Below are 16,758 nucleotides of genomic sequence, written 5' to 3'. Positions count from 1 at the left end.
TTTGTAGCATATATGTGTAAGGAATTAATATTCCTGATGTACAAGGAGCACCTACAAATCAATTAAAAATAAACCAACCAAATCCTATCTAATAATAGACAAATATGCAAATTGACCATACCTCCGACACACCCACAAGCCACGCCCACCACCCAATCAGAGCAAATATGCAAATTAACACAAACCAAGATGGCTACAGCCACAGAGAGCAAGGTTTCCTAGGTAACAGAGGAAGCCAAGCTTTCCGCCTGCCCTTGCTAGGCCTAAGCCTCCACTCAAGCTACAAAGTTTCAATTATAGAAGGTAAACAAATTCAAACAAATGGCGGCAGAATGGAGCTTGAGAGAGCAGGCCAGGGTTGCCGCCAGCAACAGGGGAAGCAAAGCTTTCCGCACACCCTGGCCAGGCCTACCCGCTTAAGGCAACAAAGTTTCAATTATAACCCCAACACAAATGGCTGCCGGCCTCGGAGGGAGCCCCAGGCTTGGCTCCGTTCCAGGCTACAAAGTTTTAATTATAGAAGGAAAATAAATTCCAGATACCAGGGCCTCCACTTGGGTTGCCAGGGGGCGTGACCAGCCTGCAAACCACCACAGGCCCCTCACTCAGGCCGCCCCACACCCCAAGGGAACCCCCACCTGATCCGGGACACCCTTCAGGGCAAACCAGCTGGCCCCCACCCATGTACCAGGCCTCTATCCTATCTAATAAAAGAGTAATATGCAGATTGATCATCACTGCAACACACAATATAGCTGCCCCCATGTGGTCAAAGATCCTGCCCCCATGTGGACACAAGATGGCCACCACAAGATGGCCAGCAGGAGAGGGAAGTTGGGAGGCACCCTGCCTGCAAGGGAGGGCAGTTGAGAGGGACCAAGCCTGCAAGGGAGGGCAGTTGGAGGTGATCAACCCTGCAGGAGAGGGCAGTTAGGGGTGACCAGGCCGGCAGAGTAGGGAAGTTAGGGGCAAACAGGCTGGCAGCAGAGTGGTTAGGGGGTGATCAGGCTGGCAGGCAGAAGCAGTTAGGGGCAATTAGGAAGGCAGGCAGGCAAGCAGTTGGGAGCCAGCAGTCCTGGATAGTGAGAGGGATGTCCAACTGCCCGTTTAGGCCCAATACTGGGATCGGGCCTAAAGGGGCAGTCGGACATCCCTCAAGGGGTCCCATATTGGAGAGGGTACAGGCTGGGCTGAGGGACAACCCCCCTCCGTGCACAAATTTTGTGCACCGGGCCTCTAGTAGTAAAATAATCAGAAGATATGTTGAGTAGTCCTATCATGAATAAGTGTAAATGGTTAGTAGACATCATTAGTCATCAGGGAAATATAATGTAAAATAGGTTGTTTTTATGTTGGTGGTTGTGGTGGTTTTGTTTGTTTGTTTTATGGCCTATCAGAGTGGCAAAAACTTTACAGTTTGATGGCATGCAGTACTCGTTAGTAAGAAGCAATGTCTACCCCGTTTTTTGTAAGAATAAATTGATACATTTATGGAGGACAGTGTGGCACTACCTGTAAAAATTTAAATGCATATTCCTTCTGACCTGGTAATTTTGTAGGACTTCTAGGAATATGTCCTACAGAAACATTTACATAAGGCAATAAGAATATAGGTATAGATTTTATGATTGTCATTGCTGCACTATTTGTGAGACATTAACAAAAAGAGACTTTAGTATTCATGTTATATACCTAAAACCAATATACTGTTATATTTCAATTATAACTCAGTTTTTAAAAAATAGAGAAGTCTGGATAAGAAGATATTAATATCGTAAAAATATCTACATTTTTTAAATTAGTATATAAATGTAATACAATTCTAATTATAATCTAAATACTTTTTTTGGAACTTGGAAAAATGATTCTAAGGCTTATAATGTAAGAGTTTCCAAAAATATTTAAGAAAGAAATCACAATAAGTAGGGATTTACATTCATTAAACATTACTGTAAAGATGTCTTAATAATCACATTGTGATAGCACAAGAATATACATAGGCAAGTGGATCAGAATGGAAAGTAGAAGGAGATGCAAGATTACATGGAATCCTATATAATAAAAGGCCAGAGACCATAATAGCATCATGACTATAATGACCATTAATCCAGAACCACCACGGCCCCTCACCAGGCTGGCCCTGCCCCACAGCAAGCGGTTAGGGGCAATCAGGCAGGCAGGCAGAGTGATTAGGGGTGATCAGGCAGGAAAACCAGTGGTTAGAGGTGATCAAGTAGGCAGGCAAGTAGTTAAGGGTGATCATATAAGCAGGGCAGTGGTTACGGGCAATCAGGTAGGCAGACAGCCCCTCCCAGGGCTGGCCCTGCCCCCCAGCAAGCAGTTAAGGGTGATCAGGTAGGCAGGCAAGTGGTTAGGAGTCATCTGGCGGGTCCACCTAACCCTGCGGGATCGGGCCTAAACCGGCAGTCAGACATCCCCTGAGGGGTCCCAGATTGGAGAGGGTGCAGGCCAGGCTGAGGGACACACACAACCCCCACCCCCCCGTGCACGAATTTCGTGTACTGGACCTCTAGTTTGTATAATAAAAGTTACATTATAAATTTGGGTTGAAATGGTAAGTAATAGTACAATTAGCAACCTATTTGGAAGAAGAAAAATTCAGTTAGATCCTTATTTCATATCTGTCCAAGAAAAATTACAAATGGATTCAATATCTAAATGTAAAAAATAAATCTAAAATTAATAGAAGAAAATATAAGGCAAAAGAGACTTTCTTAAGAATGGAAACTCAAAAGCAATAAATGGAAATGAATTTTTTTATAAAATTTTAAAATGTTCATCCCACAGAAGATACATTAAAAGGGAATATTTGTAGCACATACAGAGAAAATAGTTAATATCCCTATAATTATTAGAATTCCTACAAATTAATTTAAAAAAGCCAATTCTTTTTTAATGAATAGAGGATATAACCTGTCAGTTTATTGAAAAGAAAATACAAATGACTAGTAAAACACATACAAATGACTGGTAAACATTTTAGGGAAACTCAAAACAAAATTTACTCTTGTTCATGCCTATTTGAGGTTGTTAGTTTCCATATACCTCTGTTAACAGTTTATTTATTTATTTACTACTTTATTTGTTCAACACATATTTAGACACCTATTACTGGGGTTCCTACTCTCTTATAGGCATGTAAGCAAAGGTTGGAAAAATGTACATCAAGTTAATAGTGCTTGCTTCTCCTAGGCCCGGGTGAGGCCACGTGCCCCTGGGTCTAGGAGAGGCCAGGCGTCCCTGGGTCCGGGTGAGACCATGTGTCCCTGGATCCGGGTGAGGCCTCGTGCACCTAGGCCCGGGTGAGGTCACGTGCCCCTGGGTCTGGGAGAGGCCAAGCGTCCCTGGGTCCGGGTGAGACCATGTGTCCCTGGATCCGGCTGAGGCTTCGTGCCCCTGGGTCTGGGAGAGGCCAAGCGCCCCTGGGTCCGGGTGAGACCATGTGTCCCTGGATCCGGGTGAGGCCTCGTGCACCTAGGTCCAGGTGAGGCCACATGCCCCTGAGTCTGGGAGAGGCCACACACCCTGGGTCCGGGCGAGACCATGAGTCCCTGGATCCGGGTGAGGCCTCTTGCACCTAGGCCCGGGTGAGGCCACGTGCCCCTGGGTCTGGGAGAGGCCAAGCGTCCCTGGGTCCGGGTGAGACCATGTGTCCCTGGATCCGGCTGAGGCCTCGTGCACCTAGGCCCGGGTGAGGCCACGTGCCCCTGGGGCTGGGAGAGGCCAAGCGTCCCTGGGTCCGGGTGAGACCATGTGTCCCTGGATCCGGGTGAGGCCTCGTGCACCTAGGCCCGGGTGAGGCCACGTGCCCCTGGGGCTGGGAGAGGCCAAGCGTCCCTGGGTCCGGGTGAGACCATGTGTCCCTAGATCCGGGTGAGGCCACGTGCCCCTTAGTCCGGGTGAAGCCGTGCCCCTGGGTCCGGCCGAGACCAAACCAGAGGGAGTCGGACCTCCGTTGCCACCATTTGTCCACCATCCAGAGCTGGGGGGTCAGTGCCGACATGTACACATAGGGAGCTGGTGGACGTTGGGGTTGGGTCTCGAAGGAACTGTTGGTCCAGAGTGAAACTCACTACAGACTGATCCATCTGCCTGTCAGCATAACTATTACTGCTCGTCTCACATTCAGTTCTCATAAGTGTATATCTAGTGACATATGATCTCGCTCATCTGGGGGAAATGATGAACAGCGTGGACTGAGGAACGGGAACAGAACCAGAGGCAGGGAGGCGTCGATCGGACTGTCGGGCCTCAGAGGGAGGATAGGGGAGGGTGGGGGCAGGGGGAGAGTTCAACCAAAGGACTTGTGTGCATGCATATGAGCCTATCCAATGGTTAAGTTCAACAGGGGGTTGGGGCATGCGTGGGGAGGGGGGGGGATGGGAATGGGGGGATGAGGACAAATATGTGACACCTTAATCAATAAAGAAATTTAAAAAAAAACAAAAAAACAAACAAAAAAAAAAACAATAAACAAATTTAAAAAAAAATAGTGCTTGCTTCTGCAAAAAGGATTTGAAGGGTGAAGGCTACTTATACTTTTGTATTGTCATAATCTTTTATAATTATACTAGTGGCCCGGTGCATGAAATTCGTGCACGAGAGGGGGGGTCCCCCTCAGCCCAGCCTGCACCCTCTCCAATTGGACATTCCTCGCAATCTGGGACCGCTGGCTCCTAACCGCTTACCTGCCTGCCTGCCTGATTGCCCCTAACTGCCTCTGCCTACCTGCCTGATCGCCTCTAACTGCCCTCCCCTGCCAGCCTGATCTCGCCCCCAACTGCTCTCCCCTGCCGGCCTGATCTCGCCCCCAACTGCCTCTGCCTGCCTGATCACCCCTAACTGCCCTCCCCTATTGGCCTGATCTCGCCCCCTACTGCCCTCCCCTGCAGGCCTGGTCTCGCTCCCAACTACCCTCCCCTACTGGCCTGATCGCCCCTAACTGCCTCTGCCTCAGCCCCCACCACCATGGCTTTGTCCAGAAGGAAGTTGGACGTCCGGAAGATGGCCGGTCAACCCAGTCTAATTAGCATATTAACCTTTTATTAATATAGATGAATGATATAGTTTGATATATTTCTTGGTTGATGGAAATTTATTTATAATTTTTCACTGTTAAAACAATTAAGATAAACATACTTATTCATATGTTGTAAATATGTGCGAGTTTTTGTGGTCAAGAATCAGCAATCTTTTTCATAATGGGCCAGATAGTAAAGATTTTAGATATTGTGGCCCATATAGTCTCTGTCACAAGAAATCAACTCTGCCTTTGTAGCAAGAAAGCATTCATAGATGACAGTATGGAAGCAAATGGACATGGCTATGTAACAATAAAACTTAATTCAAAAAAATGGATGGCTTGCATGCCCGAATTTGCTGACTTCTGCTCTAGGGTATATATCTAAAAGTATAATTGCCATTAGGTATGAGTGTTTTGAACTTATGTTTAACAAATTGCACTCAAAATGTCTTTATCAAATAGTATGTGAGAGTTCATTTTTCTTTTGCATGTTTTCTTTACTACTTGAGTCGACTTTATAATGAACAACCATTGGGAAATGAAATTTTATCTTGTCATTTAGTTTATACTTTCTTAAATACTACTGAAGTTGAATATATTTTCATATATTTATTAGAATTTGGATTTTTTTTGTTCATATCTTTACCATTTTCTGTTATATTAAATGTCTTATTCTTGAATATTTAATATAGATAATATACATCATAATCCTTCCCTGCAAACCCGTTACCTATCTTAGCTTTGTGATAAAAATTAAGTTTTACTATAAAGCAAAATTAATTATATTGCCATATTTGTGTTTTCTATGCCTATTTAAACATTTGTTCCTATCCTGAAATCATAAAGGTTCCCTCCTACTATTTCTAATAATTTTAATATTTTATTTTTATAATTGGGTCTTTAACTAATCTCAAATTTTACTATTATGTATGATTTGGAGGTAGAAATCTAATTTTATACATATACACACATTTTAAAATGTATGTATGTATATATATATATATATAACTAGAGGCCCAGTGCACAAAATTCGTGCACGCGGGGGGGGGGGGGGGGGAGTGGCCCTCAGCCCAGCCTGCACCATCTGCAATCTGGAACCCCTCGAGGGATGTCCGACTGCCCTTTTAGGCCCGATCCCACCGTGACTGCTGGCTCCCAACTGCCTGCCTGCCTGCCTGATTACCCCTAACTGCTTCTGCCTGCCAACCTGATCACCCTCTAACCACTCCCATGCCAGCCTGATCAACGCCTAACTGCTCCCCTGCTGGCCCGGTCACCCCTAACTGCCCTCCCTTGCCAGCCTGGTTGCCCCTAACTTCCCTCCCCTACCGGCCTGGTCGCCCCCAACTGCCCTCCCCTGAAGGCCTGGTCGCCCTTAACTGCCCTCCCCTGCTGGCCCGATTGCACCTAACTGCCCTCCCCTGCTGTCCTGGTCACTCCCAACTGCCCTCCCTTGCCAGCCTGGTCGCCCCTAACTGCCCTCCCCTGCCAGCCTGGTTGCCCCTAACTGCCCTCACCTGCAGGCCTGGTCGCCTCTAACTGCCCTCCCCTGCCGGCCCAATTGCCCCTAACTGCCCTCCCCTGCCCAGCTTGCACCCTCCAATCCGGGACCCCTCAGGAGATGTCTGACTGCCGGACATCCCTCTCACAATCTGGGACCACTGGCTCCTAACTGCTCACCTTCCTGCCTGGCTGATAGCTCTTAACTGACCCTCTGCTGGCCTGGTCACCCCCAACTGCCCCCCTTAAGGCATAATGGCCTCCAAGTGCCCCCCCCACCCCGGCCGGCCTGGTCACGCCAACTGCCCGCCCCCCCCCGGCGGCCTGGTCACTCCTTACTGCACCCCCTGCTGGCGTGGTCGCCCCCAACTTCCCCCCCCCCCCGCGCCAACCTGATCACCCCTCACTGTCCCCCCTCTGCCAGCCTGGTCGCCCCTTGTGCTGGTCTGGTCGCCCCCAACTGCTCCCCCCTGCGGGCCTGGTAGCCCCATGCAGCCTGCTGCTCGGTCGTTTTGTCACCCCTCACTAACCCCACTGCTGGCCTGGTTGCCCCATGCAGCCTGCTCGGTCATCTGTTTGGTTGTTTCCAATGCAATGGTCACTTAGCCTTTCATATATATAGATAATGCATACTAATTATATGTTCACATATATATGCACACAGATGCATACAGATACATGCATGTTTATTGTGATGACTCACATCCCACGTGGTTCAGGGTTCAGGCTCTGGAGAAGGGCTGCACGCAAATGACAGAGACGAGACAAGAAATAATAATTTGGAAATTGGGAGGCCAGGCAGGAGCCCAATGCAAGAGAAAGGACTCCACTTGTGCTCAGGCCTTGCCATCCTTTTATTCAGTTTTGGATACACCTATAGCCCTTAGGCAGGCAATTCCAGTAACAGACAATCTTATCAGTAAGGATTTACATGAGACTATCTGGTCAGGAAATTGCTCCAGCTACCATTGTACCCACTAAACAATCAGCTCCTTGTTTACACTTCTCTGATAGTGAAAACAGTGGGTAGCTTCCAACAATTTATGTTGCTGACTAAATTTCTCATCATTTATTGGGTATTGACTATTTCCCCATTGATAAGTAATGCCATCTCTGGCATATACTAAGTTGATTTGTTTCTGGATATTTCTGGACTCTATTCCATTAGTCTATTTTACTTTCTCTATGACTGAACTGATACCACAGTTGTTTTATTTTGCTGTAGTTTATAAACCTTGGTACCTAGGAGGGTGAGTTCTTCTTATTTTTGTTTGTGAAAATGTGATTATGCTGTCTGATTACTCTTCCATTTGAAATTTTGTATCAGCTTATCTAATTCAAAGAAAAGCCTTTTGGACTTTTGATTAGAATTATATTGAATTTATAAATTAATTTGAGGGGAGGAGAACCAAGATGGCGGCAAAGTTAAACAAATAAACTGCGCCGCACCCAACAATTTCAAAAATACAACTAAAAGACAAAGCATCTACCACCCAGACCCACGGGAAAGCTGGCTGAATGGTAGATTTACAACTAAGAAGGAAAAAGAAAGAACAAACATGGAAGGGCTGAGGTACAGAGGCGCGTGAATCGGGCTGGTGGCGAGTGACAGGACACTCGGCTTTTTTTCCAACCCTAAGGGAGATAAGCTCCGAATCACTCTGAAATCCAGTTTCTGGGGACGTGCGGGAGACCCAGACACCTACGGGGAGAAGCTGGACTCTCGGCCATCGTGTCGGAAAGTGAGAGTGACTTTCTTACAGAGGTGCGCCCAGCAATCAGTGTTTACTGCGCTGGAGCACGGGACGCGGGGACTTGGAAACGTGGAAAGGCAGAAAAGGCAGACTTGCAGCCATTGCTGTTTGACACGCCCTAGCCTAGTGACAGCCTGAGACCCCGCCCCGCCCTGCCCTGAGACCCGCCCCGCACATTCTACAAACCCGCCCAGGCTCCAAACAGCAGCTTTTGCATATAAATGGCCTGCCCTGTGGCAGCTTAACCAAATAAACTGCAGTTCCAGTCAGACTGCTCCAAAACCACTCAAGCAAAGAGGAGAAAACTGCAGTTTTTGCTGTAACTCCTGCTGAGTGGCCTCAGACAGTAGCTGACCTGCACCCCATTGGAGACCCAGAAACGAGGGCATCTAGTGGTCGGTGGGAGACGACACCAGATTTCAACCACTCGCATAAGGGACACATTCAAGAGGCAGACTCAGTGAGTGCCAAAGCCCTACGGAACAAGTCCCGGCCCATAAACGTGTCTCCTGCACAGCAATTCTTCCTGTATGGATACAGCGGGTCCTCACAGCCAATTGACCTGGAGGACAATTCCTCCCAGTGACACCAACAACAATCAAGACTTAACTACACAAAGGAGGACCAAGATGGAGGCATGGGGCGGACGCCTGATTGTTGCCTACCACAACAATTTTGAAACTACAACTGGAAAACAGAGCAGACACCATCCAGAACCACCGGCGGGCTGACTGAGCAGATGCTCTACAACTAGAATAAAAGAGAGGGGGACGCGGGATGACGCTGATGCCGGTGAGCCAAAGATCACACTTTTAGAACTACGGCTCTGGCGATACAATGGCAGCCTGGAACGTGCTCGGCGCAGTTCCCCCGGCGGTCTCCGGCTGAGGGGACGGCTCCGCTCGCTGCCGAGCACGGACAGACAAGCCCCTGGGAGACATGGGGTGGGAGACTCCGCGCTTGCTGACCTCCGAGTCCTTCGAGAATCTCAGCGCCCCGGAAGCGGCCAGGTGCGCACACCCGGCGACCGGCCACCGCTGCAGACCCGAGCGCCGTCGCAACAACCTCGAACCAGCCCGCTGCCGCGCACCAGAGCTTCGCCGAGCCCACTGCCCAACGAATTCTGCGGCAGCCGCCCTGGAGCTTTGAGAAAATGGCCGAAGGAATTGCTGAGAGGGAATTGACCGACAGGAATTGGGATCAAGAAGACGAAGCCCCGCTGGGTCCCGGGTCCAGGTGAGGCCACGCGCCCCTGGATCCGGGTGAGACCACATGCCCCTGGGTCCGGGTGAGGCTGGGTCCCGGGTCCGGGCGAGGCCGCGCACCCCTGGGTCTGGGTGAGGCCTCACGCCCCTGGGTCTGGGTGAGGCTGGGACCCGGGTCTGGGTGAGGCCGCGCCCTTGGGTCCAGGTGAGGCCACGTGCCCCTGGGTCCGGGTGAGGCTGGGTCCTGGGCCCGGGTGAGGCCGTGCGCCCCTGGGTCCGGGAGAGGACACACGTCCCTGGGTCCAGGTGAGGCTGGGTCCCGGGCCCGGGTGAGGCCGCGCGCCCCTGGGTCCGGGAGAGGCCACACGCCCCTGGGTCCGGGTGAGGCTGGGTCCCTGGGCCCGGGTGAAGCCTCATGCCCCCGGGTCTGGGTGAGGCCGCGCGCCCCTGGGTCCAGGTGAGGCCGTGCGCCCCTGGGTCCGCGTGAGGCCACAGGCCCCTGGGTCCAGGTGAGGCTGGATCCCGGGTCCGGGTGAGGCCGCGCGCCCCTGGGTCCGGGTGAGGCCGTGCGCCCCTGGGTCCGGGTGAGGCCACGGGCCCCTGGGTCCGGGTGAGGCTGGATCCCGGGTCCAGGTGAGGCTGCGCGCCCCTGAGTCCGGGCGAGGCCGCGCCCCTGGGTCCAGGCGAGACCAAACCAGAGGGAGTCGGACCTGCATTACCACCATTTGTCCACCATCCAGAACTGAAAAGTCAGTGCTGACATGTACACATAAGGAACTGGTGGACATTGAAATTGGGTCTCAAAAGAACTGTTGGTCCAGAAAGAAACTCACTACAGACTGATTCATTTGCCTGTCAGCATAACTATTATTGCTCGTCTCACATTCGGTTCTTATAAGTATATTTCTAGTAACACATGATCTCACTCGTCTAGGGGAAATGATGAACAACATAGACTGATGAACAAGAACAGACTCAGAAACAAGGAGGCATCGACCGGACTGTCAGGCCTCAGAGGGAGGGTAGGGGAAGGTGGGGGTAGAGGGGAGAGATCAACCAAAGGACTTGTGTGCATGCATACGAGCCTAACCAATGGTTAAGGACAACAGGGGGGTGGGGGCATCCGTGGGGTGGGGTGTGGGATTGGAATGGGGGGATGAGGACAAATATGTGACACCTTAATCAATAAAGAAATTTCTAAAAAAAAAATTAATTAATTAATTAGAGGGGAATTTATCTTTACAATATTGAGCCTGCTTCTTGGAAAGGATGGATTCCAGCCAGACCTCCTGGCTTCTAATCTTAGGCCTGTTACCAGCACTGTGATCTCTGCCTCAGTTTTTTCATCAGTAAAATACAGATAATAATAAACTGTAAAATGTAAGGATTAAGTGATTTAATACATGTCAAAGCACTTAGACCAGTGATGGCGAACCTATGACACTCGTGTCAGCGCTGACACGCGTAGCCATTTCTGATGACACGCGGCCGCTGAGATGGCCGCATGCCGAGGATGAAACATTTGCTGCTCCTGAGGATGAAACATTTGCAAAATAATGTTTTTTCCTCAAAGTGACACACTACCCGAGTTATGCTCAGTTTTTTGGCGAAGTTTGACACACCAAGCTCAAAAGGTTGTCCATCACTGACTTAGATGCTTACACATAATAAACACTCAGTAAATACTAAGTATTGGTCTTAATTTTACATCTCTCTATTCATTTATGACTTAAATTATGCCCTTCAATAGAGTTTTATAAGAACTTTATTCTTCATAAAGTTACTATATACATTTTTTAAAGATTTATTCCTAGATAGCTTATGGTTTCTATTACTATTGTGAATGAGATTTTTAAAATTACATTACTAAATTGCTTTTAAGTAATAAGTATCCAGTAATTTTCCTGAACTCATATTATGTTATTATCTGAAGATTTTTAAAATTTTTTTCTATATAAATTGTCATAATATTTGCAAATAATGAGTTTTCTTCCTCTTTTTCCTTTTCTTTTTCCTTTTCTTTGATATAAGAACTCTAATACATCTTTGAATAGGAAACTGTGATACTGGTCTTCTTTGTCTAGTCTTGCATTAAAGGGGGATTCTATAATTTTACCATTAAGTATTTTGTTTACTAGTACACAAGGTTTCTGATACTCTTTTATCAGGTTAATTTAGTCTCTGTTCCTAATTTGTTGAGGTTATCCTGAGTCTGTATTGAACTGTATTACTATTGTAATTTTTTAAAATCTATTTTTCAGAGTCATACCAACTTCATACTCCTGAACAATTAAGCATTTTTTATTAAACATAATTTCATAAATATTCAAGATTGTCATATAGAAAAAGAAAAATAATACTGGCTATTTTTACATTGAAGAACAGAAACACAAAGGTTGTCATGTCAGAAATCACCCACCTCAGTGGACAATATTTGACTTAAGGACTTAGTGACATACTGGCAATACAGAAATGTAGTGTTATGGAGAGGAATGTTAGATATAATTTCCATTTTCATCCTCTAAATATTAAATTTTTTAATTTAGGACTTTATTGATAGAGGGGAGCTAATTATATAGAGAAAGGGGAAAACAATAAAATATTACAAAGCTAGTAATTGTGTGTAGTTTGGTTGTTTCTGTAACACCAGAAAATATTTAGAAGTGATCACTCATCTTTGCAATAATTTTAGAAAGCTACCCAAAGTACAGGCATTTTTCCTTCATTGTGTTTTCATTATGTAAATTAGACTTGGTAAGATTTGTTTATTAGAGAATATTATTTACCTTAAGTTCACTATTTTCAGAATCATGATAGAGAGAACCAGCATAATAGTTGTAGTGTTGCAAAGGAAGGGAGAGAAGTAGAATTTTTGTTGTTGTTGAGCACTTTTTTGAGCTTTTCTGTGATTATCATAACATTGAATAATAGCAGCAATGAGCATTTTTACTATGGTAATAAGAAAAGGAGGACATGGCTATTTAAGCAAAACTAGTATATGATCATGGGTAAGTTTTGTTGATAAGTTTTATAACTGTACTAGAGGCCTGGTGCACGAAATTTGTGTACTTGGGGGGGGGGGGGGAGTCCCTCAGCCCGGTCTGCGCCCTCTTGCAGTCCGGGAGCTCTTGGGGGATGTTCAACTGATGGCTTAGCACTTCTGTACAGGTGGGAGAGGCTTCCGCCACCACCACTGCACTTGCCAGCTGTGAGCCTGGATTCTGGACGAGTGGAGCTCCCCCTGCATTGAGCATCTGCCCCCTGGTGATCAGTACATGTCATAGCAAGCGGTTGAGCAGTCTTAGCATATCATTAGCATATTACACTTTGATTGGTTGAACAGACGACCAGACACTTAGCAGATTAGGCTTTTATTATATAGGATATGCTTAAAGCTATTTGTTGAAGTACTTTTATTATTTATCTATTGGGTTATACATGCTCAGAAATCTTTTATTGATGGGGCTTATAATAAAAATTTTTTTTGAAAATAATTCCATCTAGCTTCTAACATTTTTTCCTCCCATCAAAACAATTACTCTTATTAATATAGTTTTTCATACCTCAATATTAGAATGTCAACTATAGAATTATTTCAGAAAATGACAACATTGGCAGTACTTGTTTTTAAAACCTATATATTTGATCTGTCATAAAGCTAATTAAAAACAATTTCAGCCGAAACCGGTTTGGCTCAGTGGATAGAGCATCGGCCTGCGGACTGAAAGGTCCCAGGTTCGATTCCGGTCAAGGGCATGTACCTTGGTTGCGGGCACATCCCCAGTAGGGGGTGTGCAAGAGGCAGCTGATCGATGTTTCTCTCTCATCGATGTTTCTAACTCTCTATCCCTCTCTCTTCCTCTCTGTAAAAAATCAATAAAAAAATATTTTTTAAAAATTTCAGTTTGCAAGAGTTTTTTATATGTAAATGATTTGGTTTTTCCCATTTCCACTAGAATTTTTAAAAATTAAAGCAAAACCTAGCTTTTTCCAAAAGAATTTTTTTGATTATTTTAATTCTGCATTATTTGATCTGTAGTTACTGCTTTCTGTTCACTTGATGATCTCAGGATAGTGGGTAAGCAAAAGCTTGACCATCATTGTGATCTCAGTGCTGGGAATAATGTTTAACCGCAGTAGATATTTGGGAAAGCTAAATCTGAAAGTTCTACTGACTTGTAATAGGAATAACTATGGGGAAGGTTAATCATACTATTTAAGTACTGATGTTTATTAAAACAAATCAACTATTGATTTGTTTTAATAAACATCAGTACTTAAATAGTATGATGCTCTTTCCCTTTACAGGCATACCATGTTCTATATAAATTTATTACATTATATTAACATCTGGATTAATATAATAATATAAAACATTAAATTCACGTATAATTTCCTTTGTTTAAATATTTTTTGAGAATAGCTTTTACACCAAGTTTTCACATTATATGCATTATACAGTTTGACATATATTTGTACCATTTTGCTAAACAGAGCTATAAATCTGTTGTATAAAGTCAGATGTATTGCCCTAGTCAGTTTGGCTCAGTGGATAGAGAGCAGTGGCCTGCAGACAGAAGGGTCCTGGGTTCGATTCTGGTCAAGGGCATGTACCTAGGTTGCAGGCTCAATCCCTGGCCCTGGTCAGGGCGCGTGTGGGAGACAACCAATCACATCGATGTTTCTCTCTCCCCCAACTTCCACTCTCTCTTTAAAAAAAAAAAAAAATCAATGGAAAAATATCCTCAGGTGAGGATTAACAAAAAAGTAATAATAATAATAAAGTTAGATGTATTAAAAAATTGAACTGAACCTAAATGTCATCAGTGTGTGAATATAAATATCTAAATTCTAACTTAAGAATTGTCTGGCATAATCCTGAGATATTAAGTGGTAGCCTTAGTATGATTATTTACACTCATGTCTTTAATAAAACTAGATCTAATTTGATCACTTATTTTATTTTAGCGAAGAGTAACCAGAATTCAACAAATAGAGAAGGACATACTTCGTATACGACAGCTTTTACAGTCCCAAGCAACAGAAGCAGAGGTTAGTAAATTGTCTGTATTGTTTGCAGATTTAAATATAGGTAGTTATTCTAAGAAAAGAAAACATACAATTACTGTGGCATCATTGAAATATAGATGTTCTAGAGAATTGATATACTTTTTTAAAGTTTTTTCATTAAATTAAGTGATCAAAGTCTTGATTAATTTGATTTCCTTCTAACTTTTAGACAATTGAAAATTTATAGAGCCCTACAGTTAGGGCAGAGTCCTTCACAAGACCGCCCCCAATTCAGATGCCAAGGCACTCAGCTGGTTATAAATTTGGGACTTCCTACAACCCCCCTTAGGCTTGATAATTCATTAAAATGGCTCCAAACTCATTGATAGTACTATGCTTACTTACAATTAGTTTTATTATAAAGGATACAGTCAGGAACAGCCAAATGAAGAATTGCATAGGGCAAAATCTGGAGAAGTGAGGGATGGAGGATGCAGAGCTTTCATGCTCTCTCCTTATAAATCTGGACACATAACTCTCCCAGCACATTAGTGTATTCATCAACCAGGAAGCTCCACTGAGCTGTGGTGTCCGGAATTTTAATTAAGGTTTCATTATATAGGCATGCTTGATTAAATAAGTGGCTACATGATTGAACTCAGTTTCCAGCCCCTTTCCCTCCCTGGAGGTCAGTCTGGCCCAGAGTTTCAATGCTCTAGTAATGTGATTGTTCTTTCTGGTGACCAGTACCCATCCTGAAGCTTTCTAGGTGCCCTCCTTGAGTCACTCTATTTGCACAAATCAAGAGTTTCCAAGTGTTTTTTAAGTTCTGTGCCAGAAACAAAGGACAGAGACAAAATATATTTTATATTATACCACACCAGTCTATAAATTTACCTCTAGTCAAACTGCCTATTAAATTTAAAAGTAGAATATATTTTTTAGATAGGCAAAGTTTCAAAATATGTATTTTTATGTACCATTTTCTGGAATCTATTAGAAGATACAGTTAAATGAAGATGTAAAGCAAGAAAAATGTAAATTTGGGATCCAAGACATAGGGAATACAATACAAGAGAAAGAAATGAAAAACTCCCCAGAATGAAAATTAAGGGAAATTCTAAAACAACTGATAGAGAAAGTAACCAGTCCATATTAGAACAGTTGAGAAGATTTCAGGAGAGATTAATCTAAGTAGACTACTTAATGTTTTTAAATTTATTGGAAGGAAAGGAAATTGACACAGTAGGAGAGAAACTGATGATGCCATAAATACATAACATCAAATACACAAAACAAAACCTTTAATGCAGTGAACAGCAAGAAATTGTAAAGGAAAACAATCATAGTACAGTACCTGTCAGCCATGATTAGAATTTAATAGTCAAAATAATGTAAATAGTGAAAAATTGACCTAACTATAAAGCAGTATTGGAAGGATGGAGGAACGGGATAAGTGTGGTTTTGAGGGTGCAATAGTGGGAAATCAATAAGTGGTGCATTCAACTGAAAATTGCAGAACTAGCAAAACAAGCAGGTTACTTAGAGATAGGTAAGTGCCCCCATCCCAAAGAAACGCTGAGGGAGATGAAATGTTTGCCTTTAGAGAATAGGAAATAGGGCAGGCAAATGTGAGAGACCTCTGTTTATTCTCGTGAGTCTTTAGAAGTAATGATTATTTAAACTATTTAAATTTGTAACTATGATAAAAAGAAAACATTTTTAAAAGAGCCAAAGCCATAATTTAGAAGATATTTATACTCATCATCCTCTACTCCTTACAACTCATTAATAAGGAAACAGCTGATGGACAAAAGATTTGAATAGACATTGCACCAGAAACACACACACACACACACACACACACACACACACACACACGAAAATATGCTCAGCATCATTAGTCATTAGGAAAATACAAATCAAAACCACAATGAGATACCACTTCACATCTTTTAGGATGCTTATAATCATAAAGGTAGTAATGAGCATTGTCAAGGGATGTGAATAAATACTGTGTTGGTGAGATTGCAAAATGGTACAGCGACTTGGAAAACAGTTTGACCGTTCCTCAAAATATTAAACATAGAGGTACCATGTGACCCAGTAATTCCACTTCTAGGTATCTAAGAGAGATGAAAACATATATCTACACAAAGACTTTAATTTGAATGTTTATGGCAGTATTATTCATACTAGCCCAAAAGTAGAGACAATGCAAATGTATATATACTGCCTGGTGAAT

The 16,758-nt window shown here is 44.3% G+C and overlaps 1 protein-coding gene across 1 annotated transcript in view; it reads left to right on the top strand.

The window, feature by feature from the left end:
• Window positions 1–16,758, top strand: part of APC (APC regulator of WNT signaling pathway) — a 121,164-nt gene that overhangs the window by 69,553 nt on the left and 34,853 nt on the right. Inside the window, exon 7 of the mRNA XM_028149744.2 lies at window positions 14,472–14,555. Within this exon, the coding sequence (XP_028005545.2) occupies window positions 14,472–14,555 (84 nt within the window). The remainder of the gene's footprint in view (window positions 1–14,471; window positions 14,556–16,758) is intronic.

This window comes from Eptesicus fuscus, chromosome 4 (assembly GCF_027574615.1).
Source record: "Eptesicus fuscus isolate TK198812 chromosome 4, DD_ASM_mEF_20220401, whole genome shotgun sequence".
NCBI lineage: Eukaryota > Metazoa > Chordata > Mammalia > Chiroptera > Vespertilionidae > Eptesicus > Eptesicus fuscus.
Note: the sequence above shows the minus strand (reverse complement) of the source record. Positions and strands in the feature narration are given on the sequence as shown.